This window comes from Anoplolepis gracilipes, chromosome 2, assembly GCF_047496725.1.
Source record: "Anoplolepis gracilipes chromosome 2, ASM4749672v1, whole genome shotgun sequence".
Taxonomy (NCBI): Eukaryota; Metazoa; Arthropoda; class Insecta; order Hymenoptera; family Formicidae; genus Anoplolepis; species Anoplolepis gracilipes.
In genome coordinates this window covers 6851398-6868971 of record NC_132971.1, presented here as the reverse complement: position 1 = coordinate 6868971, position 17574 = coordinate 6851398, and the positions used below count along the sequence as shown (strand labels likewise).

Below are 17574 nucleotides of genomic sequence, written 5' to 3'. Positions count from 1 at the left end.
CAAGCAACTATAAACTTGGCGAATAAGAGCCAAATGCGGATGTTAATGCATCGGTTTCACAGAAAATAATTTTTTCTGCCAAATTGATAAGTGCACAGGGCACATATTTTTCTCAAAAATAAAAATTAAAAATCTTGTTAAATACACCAAGAAAAATATGCCCTGTGCACTTATCAATTTCGCAAAAAAAATAAGCCTCTTCCGTGTTGCTTTGGCGGCGTCGTTTCCTGCATCGTAATCCGCTGCGTATAGCGAATATTTTGCGTGCTGATATTTGTTTCTAACAATTTTAAAAATGGCGAAATAACTTTTGTTGAAGACACTCGCAGCAATAAAAACGGCGATTTCCAATTTTCCGACTAGAATTTATTTTTTTGTGTATATTGAATTACCTGTTCACTTATACTTACATATAAAAAGGTATACAGATTTCCTATACATAGATCCGACAACATCTACTAAGGACAATAAAAGTCATTTTAGGGATTGAAGGTTGAAGCGCTTTTCTTTGTTACTAACGGTTAAAGCGAAAAATCGATTTTTTGATCCTATAAACCAAGTTCCCTCTTAAACAAAGTGTCATGCAACAATTTATTATTAAAATATAGTAATAAGGCGTAAAAAAAGAGCCGGATATACAGTGTAAATTATAATTAAATAATTAAATAGATAGTTTATTGCTTAGTCAGAAAATCATACATAACTTAAACTTAAAGTAATACATAAAGGTCGTAAAGAAACAAATAAAACTAAGAATAAATAAAACGATAATATTAATTAAAGTAACGGAAATAGTCTACAATAATGCGAACGTTTCGGCTTGATTATTTTATTTGTTTCTTTACGACCTTATTGCATTACTTTAAGTTTAAATTATGTATGATTTTCTGACTAAGCAATAAACTATCTATTTAGTTATTTAATTATAATTTACACTGTATATCCGGCTCTTTTTTACGCCTTATTACTATATTTTAATCTATTTAATTATGGAGTCTTTTTATTAATTATTTTAATTTATTATTAATTGCTTCGTTCTAGGGAAAATGACTAAAAAAGGTGCCGAAATGTTCATAATATTTATAATTATTATCTGCAATATTTGATTAAATATAATAAAGTACATATTAACTACGGTGCTAATCCGTAAATATTATTTTGTTCTTTTATTTTTTATTTTATCAATTATCATAACGAGCTTATACGTTTCTTAGTAAGTATCTATTTTAAAAAAATTTGGTATTCAAATTTCTTGTTACACATACACTTGGATTTTCTAAAACAGTTGGTGTTTAGCAATGAGATAACTATGAATCGCTGACAAACAAAAAGAATACAACGCGCGAGCCACCGTCAAGCAATGCGCGGAAACAATGCGTAGAGAAGAAAGAGACGCTATCGCGTAACAATGTGGACAATGGATAGATGGTCAGAACAAGAAAAATGAAAGGGAAAAAGAAAGAGAGAAGATTTACAGAAAGCACAAACGCAAGACAAAACAAGATTGAAAAAGGACCATTGAAATTTAGGCACCTAAGATATATTACAGAGACCAGTGAAATTTAGGCATTTAAATATATATTTATAAGATTATTATTTTCTTTCTATAAGATTATTCTTCTTTTTTGAATGACTAAGGGTCAGTTCCGCAATTTACTTTAACTAAAGTTTAACTCTTTTACTTTGTTTCTCAGAACTTATCTGAAAGAGACGAAAATAGTCAAAATAAGTTTAAAAAACCCTAAGGGCCCGTTTTTCCAATGTCAAATAACTTTAAGCTCAGTTTGAAGTTAACTGACCCTAAAAGCGCATTCAGACTTTGACAAAAAAACAGAAGGCAAAAGAGTAGAAGCCAATCAGACTCGCACTGGTCGACAGTTTCTGTTTTCTACCTTTCTTACCAGTTACCAGTGCGAATTCTGATTGATTTCTGCCTTTTTGCTTTTCTATCAACATCTGAATACACTCTACTTAATGTTATTCTGGTGAACGCAAATTGAAAACATCAATGCATTAAATATAAAAGCAGGCTTTTATATCTCATATATAATTAACATTTCATTAACATTATCTCTCTCACGTATGATATTCCTTAATTAAATCGAATCGCTTGTAAAAGCGAAAAACGTGTTCGACGATCGACACTTTATAGCAGGCGAATCAAGTCGAGAGACCAGATGACCTGAAACCTCCAGGCGCTTTTAATCATCGCGCATCTGGATAACAAAAAAGGAGACGGTTAAGGTGCATCCACGACGACGTGGCAAAGCGGAGCTACCACGTGAACGGATCCGTCTACGATGAGCTTTATGATTGAAAGAGAGAGCGGTGGGATGAGTTAACAATGTGTGGGAGCGAGAGGGAGAATGTCAAGTGGACATTGTTGACGGTGACAATGCCGCTGAAATTGCCGGAGGACAAAGAGGTCTTATGATGATGCTGCTGGCGAGCGAGCGAGCGAGCGAATAGAGCGAGTTGCTCGTGGACAGGGACACCACTGTATTCTCCGCTTCACCCTTTGCCACCAATTCGCCGCCCCCTCCCTCCTGCCCCTTTCTCGCGTCTCCACAACGCTCCTTCACCACTTCCCGCTTCCTCTTCTCCGCGACCCTTGCATTATCCGTCATTCTCGAATACTCCGGTATTCTGATATCGCGTGTGCCGTTGTCCCTGTCGCGGCATCTTTACTCACGAATCAGTCGCCATCGTCCATTAACCCTTTATACGTTTCTCCTTTAGTGTAATCTGTGCATTGTATATCTCTTCCAATAATCTATGTATATAAAATAGAATGTCTGGAGTCTATATTCTCTACAAACCCTTTAATCGATCTGGACCAAATTTTGCACAAGTAGTTATTCTTTAAAATTTTGTGAAAAATATATAGGCTACTATAAAATTTGGACACTTTACTCCCTTTCCCCGATTTTATCCCCTTGACAATTTTTGCGATAATTTAAGAAAGTCTATGTTTTTCTCATGTGATCAATTATATGTTGTTTACTCCAGAATGAAAACACACCAAAACATTTATACATTTTCGCCTTAAAAGAGAAAACTGAGGAAAAATATAAAAAGTATTGTATACCGTAAATCATTAAAATAATAAATTAGTCATGTTGCAATAAGACACATATGTCTTAGTATATTAAAACAAAATGATACACAAATTAATTTGTAAATTATACCACTACGAATTCAATGTTATTGTTCGATTTTCACATTTCCACAAATACTTATGATATAATAAAAGCTCGAGCAACGTAGTATAAGCTACTTTAATTATATTTATAATGAGCGTTATTGTATGTACCTTTTCGATAATGGAGTAGCTTTCTCAGCTTTTTGAATCATTATGCTTTGAAGGAAAGGATGTGAGGTATAAGATTGCGCATTGTTATAAAATTCAATCAATTTTCAAATCTGTACATTAAATATATAAAACAGTTTATCATGCTCGGTTGAGTGACTTTTTTGATGTTGTCGTTCTCTCTTAGAAAGGAAACCTTTTGAATGAATAAGTACAAGTAGTTTATCACGGTTATTTTTTCATTTTCGTCTCCATAATCCTTGTATAAATAGCACTGCAAATATAATTAATAGTGCATATTAGACTGATCTCAATAAGAATGATAGATCAATAGTCAGAGATTCCTCACATGTTAGCATTTAAAAAATATCACGTCACATCTCATTCGTTTTAACTTCCAAATTTGCGTATGAATGATACACGATCGCACGTAAATACGTAATTATATAAATTGACAAGGGAAATTAAATTGTCAGATAAATTTTTTTCTTTTCCAACGAACAAATATTTAAGATATGTGGAATTTCAAGGCCGATCTTGCATTTGCGCTTCCATCTATGTGTTACATTATCACAAATATACGCGCGCATGATGCCATACTAATATTCAAGAGAGTTTATATATAGTATATATGTATATGTATATGCATGTGTATATGTGTGTCTATATATATGTATATATATATAAATATATATATATATATATATATATTGCCAACGTTCCTTGCTTTCATTCGTTCGCGGAAAGAAGTAAAGAGCTTTGTCGCCGCGGCATCAAAAGCTTGAATAACGCGACGATGAAAGAAGGAAGTATCGGTACAAGAAACTGCACAGTGAATACTGAAAAGAATGTTGTCGCGGTAGGAGGAGGGCAACGGCGGATGAGGGGGACGAAAGAGTTAAGAAAGAGCGGGAGCGAGCAACATTACAAAAAAAGAGGGATAGATAGAAAGATAGGCAGAAAGAGAACGCGAGGGACGACGAGGTAGGGGATGAAAGAAGAAGAGAGAGATGCGCGCTCTCTCTGAGAAGAAAACCTTTTGAGAGAAAGTGATGAGCATTTCTGTGGGAGATCTAATACAAGGAGCGTTGAGATAGACATCGAGAAAAATTAAAATGTCTTATAAATTAGCACAGCACGCTCTTACAAGTTACCTCGTTGAAAGAAATGGTTATTTATTGCAAAGTGTTGTGTGTTTTATTATCAAAATTTAGAGATAGATTAATTAATTTTTATTATCTTTTAATAATTATATTAATAATTATTTCAAGAAAGTATTGAAAAATATTAGGTAACGTTGCACCAAGTAGTATTTGAAGCATTCAGAGTAAGATTGTACTAACAAGTTGAAACGAATTATGCATTTAATTTCTCTTGTTTCCAGACTTTTGCCTTGAATGTCTCGTTTATATGCAGTACGAAATACAAGATGTATGTACAAAAGTATTGCGAACATATCTATAGAATTGCAAATAGTAACAATAAATGCCGAATGAAAGGCAAGCGGCAAAATACATGAGAAAGGATTGCGTACTGACAAATGCTTTTACGTATGCATCGGATGCGTCTACGTTTCGCGTCTGATTGTCGACGCTAGCCGTCGTTTCTAGCGTTCGCGAAAAGAGGAGCATTTCAGCAGCCTGCATTCCATTGCGAGAGCGGTAGGCGAAACAATGTGGCTTTTGTGGGGCAAAGAAACGGCAAAGCCCGCCTAAAGAGAAAAGCTAAGAGCGATTGAAATACGCTCGTATGTCCGCCCTTCTTCCTCCGTTTTATTTCCTCCTCTTTCGGATCTCGCTACCGTGCTCGCCACCGTTGTTTCCGGCGCCTTTTATATTTTGTATTACAATAAAATGTGTGTGAAATGTATATATGTATGCGCGCATGTAAGTATATGTCTATGCAAGCGTATATAAATTCGTATAAAGTTAAATGTGTCACTAAAAGGACCGCATTTAAGAATAAAAATGTAATATAATTTTCAAAAATTTCTTCTTCGAACTTGTAAAGCATCCTCTGTTAAGATAAATTAATGAACGTGAACTTGAAGATTGTTACTTAGGATGAAAAGGCCAAGGAAACTGTGACTGTGACCTGTGACTGGAGAAAGGGATTTAGAAAGGGATCGGAAGAAAGGGTAAGGGCAAAAGAATGAGAAAGTAACGACAGAGACCAGAAGCGACAGAAAGTGGCGCGGTCGGCAATCGAGGGGTGGTATGTGACGAAGGAGCAAGTATTGGTAGACGTAGATCGGAAAGGCGGAGGGGGACCAGAGGAGCACATGGGGAGGCGGCATGGGTGGTTGCAGGTTGGTAGTCAAGACTGCCTTCAGATTTCCAGAGTGAAGCATTGTGTTCCGAAGGCGCATTGTCCTCGCGTCGGCGGGAACTCGACAATGCCGAGTCCGTAAGTTAGTAACCCTACCGTAAAAACTTATCTCTCTCCGCCCCCGAACCACCCGACCTCCAGCCTCCGTGATTCCGTTCGATTTCCAACCTCGTCCCCCTCTCGCCTTCCATCCCGTCTCTCTCTAGCCCCCTCTTTATTGGCGCATTCTCGGCCCTGGGCCCCGGCGTTCCTCAAGACGTTCTTCCCTCTCTTTTCCCCCTCTTTCCCCCCTTCTCTCTTTCTCGTCAGATTACGACAGAACAATTCGCGGTTCTGACGTACTCCTTCTTGCGGAATCAAGCCAACCGTCGCGTAGCGAATCCTCGTGGCTAAGAACGAGCATCTCCCGCATTTCCTCTACCGTGAGTATCTTTAAATTGAGCTTTGTGATATTGTAGCCTCTACGAATCAAACTAAACGTTTTAGAGTATTTCTTTCATGAAGAAAATCGCAACTGTTAAAGGGATTATCTTTTTTTCCAATAATTGTAATTGAAGGAGACACATAAAACTCTATGTTTCAATTATTACTATTCTTATACTATTACTATTATTATTTCACTTTTTTCTTATTTTTTATTAATCGATGACTTATTAGAAACGTCTTCTCATGAGCTAACAATGATAACAGCGCAGGCAGCAAAGTGTTAATTGTATCGACGATTCGATAGGAGGATGCGAGCGCAATGAAGCATGGCAGTGCGCGATTCCAAGAGTCGGAAGTGAACGTTCCGGGGAGCGGATACAAACATCAGGGGTTGGCGGGTGGTCCTCTCCTCTCTCTCTCTCTCTCTCTCTCTCTCTGTCTATCCCATCTCATTGGAGAACTCAAGTTGCCGGCCAGCCGGACAACGCGCGGTCGCCGGACAAAGCTCCTCTAATTGTCCCCATCAGCGGCGAAGAATGGACCGCGGACCTGCCTCTGACAATTTCATTTGTAATTTGCATAAGGCTTATTAAAATCACAATGAGCGAGGAGGCGTCCGTCATTGCTTGCATCTCGCGGCGATGACCGACGACGAGGTCGATCGCGAGGATGACGATTGCCCTCTTGCAAAATTGCTTATCGCACTTATCAGAGATATAACTGCATTACGAATAATGCTAATTTTCCTAAATTTTAACGCTTTCTCGCGAACTCTTTCTTTTAAACCATTTAATTGAATTTATCTTCTTGAAAGAACAGAGAAAAGAATAAATTTTTTATTAAAACAGAATTTTAATTTCTAAAATTTACACATAGAAAAAAAGATGATTTAAAGCATATTTTTCAAATAATTTTTCAATTAAATATGTAATAAATCATTTTCTTATTCTTTTCATCTTCTGAAATAAATTTTTAAAAGCCATTTATGCGTAAAAAAAACCTATAACAATTTAAACTTCATTTTAATAATCGGTTATTTAAATTCTTATTCGTTTTCTTTTTCTCCGAAAATGTATAGATATATATATATATATATATTTCATCCCATACAGCACGAATCTTTCAGTTATATTGCAGCAATGTTGCAAAAATATTGTATGTTGCTACAATATTTTTGCAACATTGCTGCAATATAACTGAAAGATTCGTGCTGTATGGGATTTCAGGTGAAAAAATTTCTAATGGATGTAACCAAAATAAACAAAATTAATGGCTACGTTTGACCTGATGCTACAAGTGCTTAAAAATTAAAATTGTTTGATTGATCAATGAAAATGAAAGAGAATTTCTTTCGATTGGTCAAACATAAACACTTTGAAACTCTTGTATAGTGGCAAATACCGCGGCAGCTAGTGTCCACGAGGTTATAGGGGAGAAGAGTTTCTCACGTTCGCCAGCCTGACAATCGCAATGTTGGCAATACTGGCCTGACAACTGTCTCCTCGCGTCCGCTCGCGTTTACAGTGCACACTTGACGATGACGAATGTTTTCTTTTCGCCTCGCGCATATTGTAAAATTATTTTACACGCAACCAAGTATCCGCATTGTGCGATTAATGGCTTGCTACTCGGCAAACAAAAGAACAAGGACGGTAGGGCGGATCTATACATCGAGGACGCGATACCTTTATTCCACATATGCCTACATGTTTCCCCAATGGCGGAAATAGCGCTTACTTTGGTAAATATTTGACGAGCTTTTGTTATCGCAATCAAGCCTTTTGCAAAATTTTACGGCCTACTATATTGTATGAAGTATACACATTGATATGTGCAATAATCGATATGTGACGTGGAAATGTCAATGTCCTAACCTATATCACAATGAGTTGTCATAACAAGAGGGCGATTTTACACATTTCAATTTTTTTTGAAATTTCTTGAAGTCTTTTTGTTCGAAATGTTAAAATAATAGTAATAATAATATGACATCTTGTTCAATGCTGTTTAATGTTACAGGTGGACCAGTTAGCAGCTAGCAAAGGCCTTATCCTGGCAGGTTATTATCTAGCCAACGAGAATATAAATGATTTAAGGTACCTGATATTTTTTTACCTTGATATTTCTTTAGCCTATACATTGCATTAATACTGATTCATTTTTGTGTTTTTTATATAGTACAGACAGACCAGCTCACAGAATAGCGGATAAAATTGCAGATAACTTTAATAATGCACTGCTTGTAGTGGTATGTTTATTATAATTATTACATTTCTCTCAAGACATTTTATATATATTTTTACAAATTTTATATTGCTTTTTACAAGGTGGATAATCGAGAAGTAACTCTAGGTATGGGATCTAGTCCATTGAGAATTTCACAGTCTATAGATGGAAAATGGAAGCCAAAAGATAAAGCAAAGTAACTACTTTTAATATAATTTTAAAATTACATTTTAATTTTTGAAAGATCCATTTTACTTAGGCATAAAAAATGTTATGTTATTTTGTTGCAGTATAATTTATGAAGGAGGTGTTGCACACACAGATGCTATGTATTCGTTACTAAAAGCGGAGGAGTACAGGAATCTGGTTGATTTTGACAACCATCTCGATAACATTGCCCTTGATTGGCAAAATCAGAAACTTAACAAAATTATTGAAGAGGCTGTTGACAAACATAAATAGAAAAAAGACAATGCAACCATTCCACACATAAATCATAAAAGATTGTTTTATTTATATGTTACGTTGCACTCTCTATCTATATTTCATTCACCTGTATGCAAAGTAACAAATGTACATATGCTATAGAATTTATAAATGAATATCACCTGTTTTTCAATTTCATAGTTTTTTCTACCTATCCACAATATCTTGGTTTAGAACCTTATATGATCTTTTGAACAGAGAAGTTGTTTAAATACTTTAAATTTTTGTATTCAATAATTTTAAATTGTATTGATGCAAAATTTTACAAATAGCTATTATTTACAGAGAATATATGTATATTATTCACTCGATATATATATATATATATATTCTCTCTATTGGAAGGACAAAAAAAACTCGAAAAAAATCTATAAAATATTTAAAAAAACGCAATTTTATGAATTATAAAATCTTTAGTTGAGTAACAGAATAATCACATTTTATTGTAATTTGAAATATATATATACTGATATATATACATATACATCGATTTCCTGTTATGACAAAAGTAACGCTTTGTTTACCGACCGATTAGATATACTATAAATTGAAAAGGAGAGGGAGCTTCACAATGTGTAAATAATCCTTCAGAACAACTTCCACGTTTCCTTCGTTGTCTTTATGTATCTTTCAATTGATGAAGAACGTTCTATCTTTTATATTTATATGTAAAATATTACTTTGTTGCAATTGTTATATTATTGAAACAATATAATAATCTTGCTACGTGAACTTAACCTATCGCAGCCACATTTTATAGTTACACATTTTCCAAATAAAGGTACGTGACAAATATTTCAAAAATCGATAGTCATCTTTGTAACCGGCAATAATAAAACATTTTAAACAATATATATTGAAAGAAATACGAACAAAAATTAATTTGTAATTTATATACTTTTTGAAAAAAATAAATGTAGCATTTTTCAATTTGCACATGTGTGCATTGAATTTATATTAATAAAAATGATATAATATACAAACCACACATATATAAATCTATATATATAGGAGTGAAAACAATATATTTATATATATTACAAGATAATATTTATGATATAAAAGTACAATCTATTTTGAATTTAACTAAGTTTTTATTCTAGTATGTATAACTTGAAGAAAAAATTTGTTTATTTGGATTTCATAGTTTTTTTTACCTATCCATAATATGTTGTTTTAGAACCTTTATGATGATCTTTCGAACAAAGAAGTTGTTTATATACTTTAAATATTTATATTCAATAACTTTAAATTGTATTGATACTAAATTTTAAAGTTTATTTATAATTTTTTTTGTATTGTTAATAGGCTGTGCAAGCATGGGACATCGATGTAATTGTGGCAGTACACATGATACGATAGAATTAGGTGTAAATTATAATTCATTATATGAAAAAATAGATAAAGATAAAATAGAATGTCTAAATGAATCTGAGGAAGGTAGTGGTGTAAAAGTTTTTAAAAAATGGGAAGAAAGATTAGATAGATCCAAGGTATCTATAATATAAAATTGTCTTTTTGCATATCTCAAATATATCTTAATATTTCTTATAAAATTTTGCAGTAGTTTCTTGGATTACATTTTTTAAGTTTATTTATTTTTTATTTTATTTTAGTATGTCCAAAGTGATGTAGATGCTGAACTCCTCTTCAATATACCGTAAGTACACTAATTTATATATTATAAAGATTGTTTTATATATATATATATATATATATATATAACTTTAATAACACTTTAATATTTTGCAGTTTCACAGGAGATGTAAAATTAAAGGGGCTTATTATAATGGCAGATGAGGATTATTCACCCAAAACAGTAAAGCTGTGAGTATAAGATCGTTAACAAAAAAAAATACTGATATTCAAAAAATAAAGTATGATAAAATACATATTTTACTAAATTTATGTATCAATAGATTCAAAAATCGACCACATATGATATTTGATCATGTAAATACTAGTCCAGAACAAGAGTTTGAATTAATCACAGATTTACATGGGATCCACGAATATCCTGTGAGGTATATGTGCTCATTTTATTTATACGATTTATAAAATTTTCATAACTTTAATTATGAACAAAATGCTCTTTCTTATGAGATATTAAAAATTAAAACTAAGATATTAAAACATAAAATTTAGACATTATAAATTCTTATAGAACTGTGAAGTTTTCATCGGTACAACATTTAAGTCTCTATTTTGTTGGTGATCAAAACATGGAACAAATTAAAATTTATTATATTGGTCTCAAAGGAGAATGGATTCCAACCCATAAACATGGTGTAACTATTTGTACATACGAAGCACGTCCTTTAATTAGCGATCATCCAACTGATTTCAGTGAAATCAGTAAGGTGATTAAATGATATCTTAATTGAAATTTATTCTCGAAAGCTTGATCTTAAATATAGAAAACAAGTGATATTGCAAAGATTACAAGATAATATACTATATCCTGCTGTGAAAATTCATATAATGTATCAAATTTTTTAATGAAAATCCTGTAATAAGAAATTTTTGTAACAGTTTTATTTCAATTATATGTATATTTTTATATTTCTATTGGAATTATGTATGATAAGAAATGTACATTAAAGAAAGTTTACTTACTTAGCAAATATATTGTACATATTTTCATCACATTATACCATTAGCAAACTTCCTGTGGCATGGCATATAATTACATTAATTTTTAAATATAAAATAAAATTACGTTTTATGTTTGAAATTTGATCTTTCCAACATCCATGTCTGAAAACTGCATATCTAAATGGAAATCAATTATTTGAAACAATTCGAGTGGTTGAGGTATCCTGCCGGTTTCAAGTTTTGACCAAACAGGAACATCTAAAACATACCATAGTAAATATAATAATCAAATATTCAATGTAAAAAAATCATATAAACGATCAAAAACTTACACTTACCATTAAAATGTATTTCAAATGCACCTGATGAAATCAATTGCCCTTCTATTGCATTGCAAAGCAAGAAAATTAGTACACAGGAATAAAAACGATTGCTTATACACCATTGCCATACTGATGTTAGAGGCAATCCAAAGTCGACTCCACTTACAATTAAAACAATTATCAATATTTTCAGTGTTCCCTAAACATATAAGTTTGTATAAAAATAAAATATATAAATCAGCATAGTGAATGTAAGCATGTAAAAACAATGAGTTCAATTACCAGCGCTTTTGCAATTAACATATTGTAACCTGGTGGATTAAAATTCTCTCCTTCGACGTGAAGTTCTGGATATTTTTGCTTAAGAATACTCACATATTGATCAAATGCTTTTCTATAGCCGCATGAGTAACTGTAACAAGAAAACGTTAATTTTATTTAAGAAATAAGAATTAAATTTTCAAACCATAATGTGGCAATAATCACTTCAGAATGACCTAAAGCTCAACAAGTATCTTTTTAGGCCTATATTGTTACATTTAACGATCGTTACATCTCTATTATCTTATAGGGCAAAGAACGAATGTCTCTAGTTACGGTTGCCGCGTTTACCAAATAAAAATCAACAAACGGATCGTTAATCTAATCTTACCAATAAAAGAATTTTAAAGTTGGCCCAGTCTTTGCGCCGAATTTGGTTAATGGCACTTCCTCGCTATTCGCATCTATGCCGTGCACCAGCAAAATTGCGAGGATGCACAGACAGAGAATACACAGTATTAACCAACGCATATTTATCCTAATTCATCGAAGAAAAAACAATCGCACTCACTCACGCGACAACTAAATGCAACTAAACGCATCGAATTACTGCATAAATGGTATCGGTAATATCTCGTGCCTCGACGTATTCCACATTCCACACATTCTCTCTCTCTCTCTTTCTTTCTCTCTCTCTCTCTCTCACTTTCTTTTTCTCTCTCTTTCTCTTTCTCGCCGCGTCGTAGCGACCTATCGAATCGAGAATATCGACATTTATTAGCCGCCTTATTTTCTTATATACGTAATTTTCTACATATCACAGCGAGAAAATAATAATCAATTATCCAATCTATCGATATTATCGACAAGCAATTTGCGTCATTTATTATAAAAACATCATTCTGACAGATTGCATGTCATCATCTGTCACCACGTGCGACGAGATATCGTGAGTGCAGCACAACCGCTCATTGAGCGCTTGTCAGTGGACAACTATTCGTGATTGGATATACTCTATATCTATCCAAATTTTAAAAGCTACGCCAATCATAGTTGCTAACTGAGCGATTGTTGGACTAAATACATCCAATGGACACGCTTCAGATAATGCTACTACGTATCTATTGAAAAAATTTTTGTTCTTTTTTTTTTTTGTCCATTGTCAATGGCAATTCTTTTTGTTCATTTTTTATCTATCAGAAATATAAAAGGTGATTAATAAATTATTCAATGATGTTCGTTATCTCCGATTAAATGTCTAAAATTTTGTAAGAGACTGTACATATGGATGACGTGTACAATACCATCTGATTACTGTCATGGTTCCATTGACATTTGTATATAGGTTATGCGTTTGCTGATAGATTTTAAAAATCTGAATTCACGATGAGCGAAAAAAATATTAATTCCGCTTTAGTGCGGAGAGTTAATAAATTATTGGAGTCTAGAGTAGAACATGATAAGGTAAAAACTATGATCAATTATGATTATTTATATAAATCCTATTTTGTAAACATTCAAGATTTAATTACTTTTGAAACATTAACTGACTGCGATAAAAAGGAAAATGTTACAATTTCGTGTAATATATTTTATAGGACACGTTGGAAGCTTTAAAAGAGTTGTCTACGTTTTTCACTGAGAACACGTTGAATTCTCGTCGAAACTTGCGTAGCAAAATAGAAAGAAGGAGTCTGGCGATAAACGAAGAATTTTTGGCGGCCTTTAAAGAAGTTAAAGCTTCCTTGGATGATGTTTATCAAGATGTTTTAGCAATGAATACAGCTGTACAGTCTATGACTAATCGCTTGCAAGTTACAAAAGCTCAAACGTCGCAGCTTATAGAACAAACAACAAAACTCCAGAATGAAAGGTGAGAGAATAACTTAATAATGATAATGATTGCAACGTCAATAAAATGTATTGTTTGATTTTATTTCCAGTCAAGTATTATCTATACAACAGGAAGTTGCAAGTGCATTTATAAAAAATTTCCAATTGAGTCCATCAGAACTGAGTGTCTTACATGGATCAGCTAGAGAGTCGCCCATAACAGAGGAGTTTTTTTTTGTGGTTAATAAAGTACAGGTAGTGCATTAAGTGTTATTCATTTTTTATAATGATAATAATTTCTACCATTATTTAACTTTATTATAAATTCAGGTTATTCACGGCAAATGTAGAGTGCTCATGCAGTCTGGTTATCAGACATTGGCTTTGGATATAATGCAAAGAATGACACTTTTGCAAGAAGCTGCACTTGAAAGACTATATCGATGGACACAAACTCATTGTAAAAACATAGAAAACGAATGTTTGGCGCCATTACTCATTAAGGCTATGAGTAAACTTCAAGATAGACCAGTATTATTTAAGTAAGATGATTAACATCTGAGTCCAAGTATATGTATTATATGTATTATATATGATTGAAACAAAATTGATATATTGAATATTTTTAGATATATTTTAGATGAATATTGTGCAACTAGAAGAACCAGTTTAGTGGGATCTTTCATAGATGCATTAACATTAGGAGAAGGTTTTGGAACACCAAATCCTATAGAGATGCATGCTAATGATCCTAAACGATATATTGGTGATATGCTTGCATGGTTGCATCAAGTAATTCCTGTAGAAAAAGAAAACATTCTTACCTTAGTGAAAGGCTGTGATAAGACAGGTAAGAAATTATTTTCCTTCACGTTAAACATTGTTTAAATATTGAAATGTATTCATTGCAGATGTGTCAGATCAGGTGAAACAAGCGTTAAGCAACATTACAGAAGGATTATGCCATCCTTTAAAATCGAGAATAGAGCATGTTATATCTACAGAGGCACCAGCAACAGTATTGTACTCAGTTACAACCTTAATTAGATTTTACCGTGCTATTATTGAACAAGTCATACCTGATAGTGTTTTAGATCAAACACTAACAGATTTATTGGTCTTAAGCGAAAAAAGCTTTCTAAGCAGGTTGCAAAGAGAAACGAGGATCGCTCTTGGAGAGCGTGCGGAACCTCCTGGAAGTGATTTAGTCCCTGCTCCATCTGTTTCCAGACTGTTATTGCTTCTAAATGAAATATTGTCTGTTGCCAGTATAGCTGAAGACAGGGAAAAGGACATGTTACAAGTATGCAAGTTAAAATGAGAGTATTCTTTTCTGTGTTTTAATATTTATTTATGTTACTTTATGTATGATTGACAGATTGTGTCATGTATCATTGATCCATTACTTCAAGAAGTTAATGAAACAGCCTCTAGATTACCAACAGTGGATATGGCTGTTTACCTTCTCAATTGTATGCATCAGATACAATCTACATTAGCATTATACGAATATATGGATCAGAGATTAGAAAGGTTACAGGTGATTGGTTAGTTTTTATCTAAACGATAGAATTAGATATAATTGTAAGACATATCGAGATTATTTTTTATTTATCTCTGATTGTAAGTTTTAATTACTACTCACGTTTTAATCGCAAGTAATATGATTCAGGCGCAATCAGATGCACAAATTGACACACTTACATCGGAACAAGCTAGTTCTTTGGTAGCACATTTGAATCTTGGTTCAATTTACACTATTCTGCAAGGACGTGAGCAGGGACCACTCTCATCCATACCTGGAATGGATGCCCTCAGTGTAAAAGAGTTTACTGTGAGTATGATTCAGTTTATTGCATAAAGTAACATACAGTTGCTTGCAGAGAGATATTAATATCTTAATCCTTTTTGCAGAATAAATTAGAGGCGTTTCTGGTGATGCCGGATGTCTTGTTACTGCCACAAATAAGTTTGTTACAAAGCAACAATCATCGTACGATTACTCAGAAACGATCGTTTGAAGTAATCGGAGCTATATATAAACAATTGTACGATTCCTGTCATAACCCAAAAAATTTATACCAAAACCCTAGCAGTCTCTTTTCCAGAACGCCCGAAGAACTTGTTCAGACATTAATTTCTCAATAATTGTATATTTTTTTACAGATCTTTAAAGATATATATACTATATGTACACAATTAGACGATAATAAATAATATTAAAAAATGAGCTTTTCATCCTTTAAAAATGTAAAATATGTTGATATGTTCTTAAATTGCATTATTTTTAATAATATTCCCGCAACATTTTATTGTTTATTTAACAAAATTATCTCGGAATTATTTTCAGGATATCTTTGTCAAAAAACTTCGATACAACGATCAAATTTAATATCTCGTGGCGCCAGTGCTCTCGATTGGCGCGCGATTCCGGAGCGCGGGTGACGGCGAACGCTGATTGGTCTCGCGAGATCGCATCAGCCGCGACGGCGCCTTGCGCGGCGATTGGCCCGGCGTTCTCCGTCAGTCGCCAGCCGCCAGTTGCCAGTCCGGTGCGGTGGAATGTGGTCGTGTTCGGATTTTGTTCGCGCGTCTCTCATTCATCCGCTTATGTTGTAGTGGTGCGCGCAGCTTCATCAACGTCGTCGTCGATTAGCGACGTTGTCAGCAACGATTCCCCGAGCTCAAACGGTTGTCCGGTCGTCGCGCTCTTAGAGAGAAAGAGAAGGAGAAAGAGAGGCTCGTTGACGACGCCGCGCGTCACATCACGGCTCCCGTCAGACGCGAAATGCGGCGCCGACGCGACGCACGTAGTGAAATATAACTCTGGCGCCGCGGTCAAACGCACCATGGACCACCATCTAACGTCAATTCTTGGCGACGCGCACAAAGGACGGATGGAAAGCGACGGTAGTGCGTGAGCGAGAGTGTGTGAGAAAGCGTACAAAGCGAGAGAAAGAGAGAGAGAGAAAGAGAGAGAGAGAGAGAGAGAGAGAGAGAGAGAAAGAGAGAAGTGCGGGAGCAAGATGGCGGAATCGAGCTATTATCAGGTGAGTCTCCGCGGCCTCCAAGCATCTCTTCGCGCTCCCTTTACGAAACTCGGGCGCGCTCGCTGAGTCTCCTCCGTGCCTTATCCCAGACGCCATAGTCGATCACTTTTCTCAGGACGCGAATTTCTCCGAAGAACGCGTTCTCATCTTTCTCATTCGCGGGGCACATGCATTTGTACAGCGGCCCCAGGTGCGATGGCAGGGAGGGGGCTCGCAGGCTTTCCCTCGTCGCGATGACGGGAAATCGACGCTGATGTTTTCGTGCTTCGCGACGAGCGTGCTCTCTGAGCCGACCGGGAAACCAAGCGTGACGGATCGCGCACACCTGATATGCATCCGATTTCTTACTCGCTCCGCCTCCTACACCGATCGTCCGGGTTAATTGACTCTAATCAACGGCTTTCCATGCTGTGTTCTCTTCTAAATTACCGTGGAAAGAAAATTTTTACCCTACGAGAGGATTAACCGACGTTGATGTAACTAGCATTTAGTTGGTTAAGCTACTTGAGTTAATTGACTCTGTCCGCTTCGCGGTTTGTCGCTTGCTCCGAGATTGTATTTCTATTTGCAGTATAGGCGAAGAAAATTAATTAATTAAATACTCCTTAATCCGAATTTGTACTGCGTATGTTATGTTACTTTTCGCATCTAATTAATCTTGTGAATCATTGCGAATAAATGTTTCAGCATTGAAATTTCAACCTGTCGAAACGATACCGATTTCACTCCTGGTTAT

At 34.6% G+C, this 17574-nt stretch overlaps 5 protein-coding genes across 6 annotated transcripts in view; 4 read left to right on the top strand and 1 right to left on the bottom strand.

Annotated features, from left to right (window-relative positions):
* Positions 1 to 7540: 7540 nt before the first annotated feature.
* Positions 7541 to 8903, top strand: Emc8-9 (ER membrane protein complex subunit 8/9). The gene is made up of 5 exons (XM_072911375.1): positions 7541 to 7805; positions 8084 to 8160; positions 8243 to 8312; positions 8392 to 8486; positions 8581 to 8903. Exons 1-5 carry the CDS (start codon positions 7602 to 7604, stop codon positions 8750 to 8752), a joined length of 618 nt encoding a protein of 205 aa, XP_072767476.1. The 5' UTR covers positions 7541 to 7601; the 3' UTR covers positions 8753 to 8903.
* Positions 8904 to 9338: 435 nt separating this feature from the next.
* LOC140662823 (PITH domain-containing protein CG6153) lies at positions 9339 to 11400 on the top strand. The gene is made up of 6 exons (XM_072886477.1): positions 9339 to 9557; positions 10085 to 10269; positions 10393 to 10436; positions 10529 to 10603; positions 10696 to 10800; positions 10941 to 11400. Exons 2-6 carry the CDS (start codon positions 10096 to 10098, stop codon positions 11146 to 11148), a joined length of 606 nt encoding a protein of 201 aa, XP_072742578.1. The 5' UTR covers positions 9339 to 9557; positions 10085 to 10095; the 3' UTR covers positions 11149 to 11400.
* Selt (selenoprotein T) lies at positions 11384 to 12628 on the bottom strand. Its single transcript, XM_072886478.1, has 4 exons — positions 12347 to 12628; positions 11977 to 12106; positions 11710 to 11893; positions 11384 to 11629 (listed from the first exon to the last, which is right to left on the bottom strand). The coding sequence occupies exons 1-4, from the start codon at positions 12484 to 12486 to the stop codon at positions 11499 to 11501; spliced, it is 585 nt and encodes a 194-aa protein (XP_072742579.1). The 5' UTR covers positions 12487 to 12628; the 3' UTR covers positions 11384 to 11498.
* Positions 12629 to 13111: 483 nt separating this feature from the next.
* Cog6 (conserved oligomeric Golgi complex subunit 6) lies at positions 13112 to 16037 on the top strand. 2 transcript variants are annotated; one of them, XM_072886622.1, is made up of 9 exons: positions 13116 to 13419; positions 13554 to 13828; positions 13899 to 14043; positions 14119 to 14330; positions 14418 to 14638; positions 14700 to 15091; positions 15167 to 15328; positions 15461 to 15622; positions 15703 to 16037. In XM_072886622.1, the coding sequence occupies exons 1-9, from the start codon at positions 13342 to 13344 to the stop codon at positions 15934 to 15936; spliced, it is 1881 nt and encodes a 626-aa protein (XP_072742723.1). In that variant the 5' UTR covers positions 13116 to 13341; the 3' UTR covers positions 15937 to 16037. The 2 variants fall into 2 exon arrangements, with proteins under 2 accessions (XP_072742725.1, XP_072742723.1); XM_072886624.1 differs by lacking the exon at positions 15703 to 16037 and having other exon boundaries at positions 13112 to 13419; positions 15167 to 15335.
* Positions 16038 to 16320: 283 nt separating this feature from the next.
* Pkn (serine/threonine-protein kinase N) overlaps positions 16321 to 17574 on the top strand; it is a 32105-nt gene continuing 30851 nt past the window's right edge. The window contains exon 1 of the mRNA XM_072911530.1: positions 16321 to 16838. Coding sequence (XP_072767631.1) covers positions 16815 to 16838 — 24 coding nt within the window. The 5' untranslated portion in view covers positions 16321 to 16814. The remainder of the gene's footprint in view (positions 16839 to 17574) is intronic.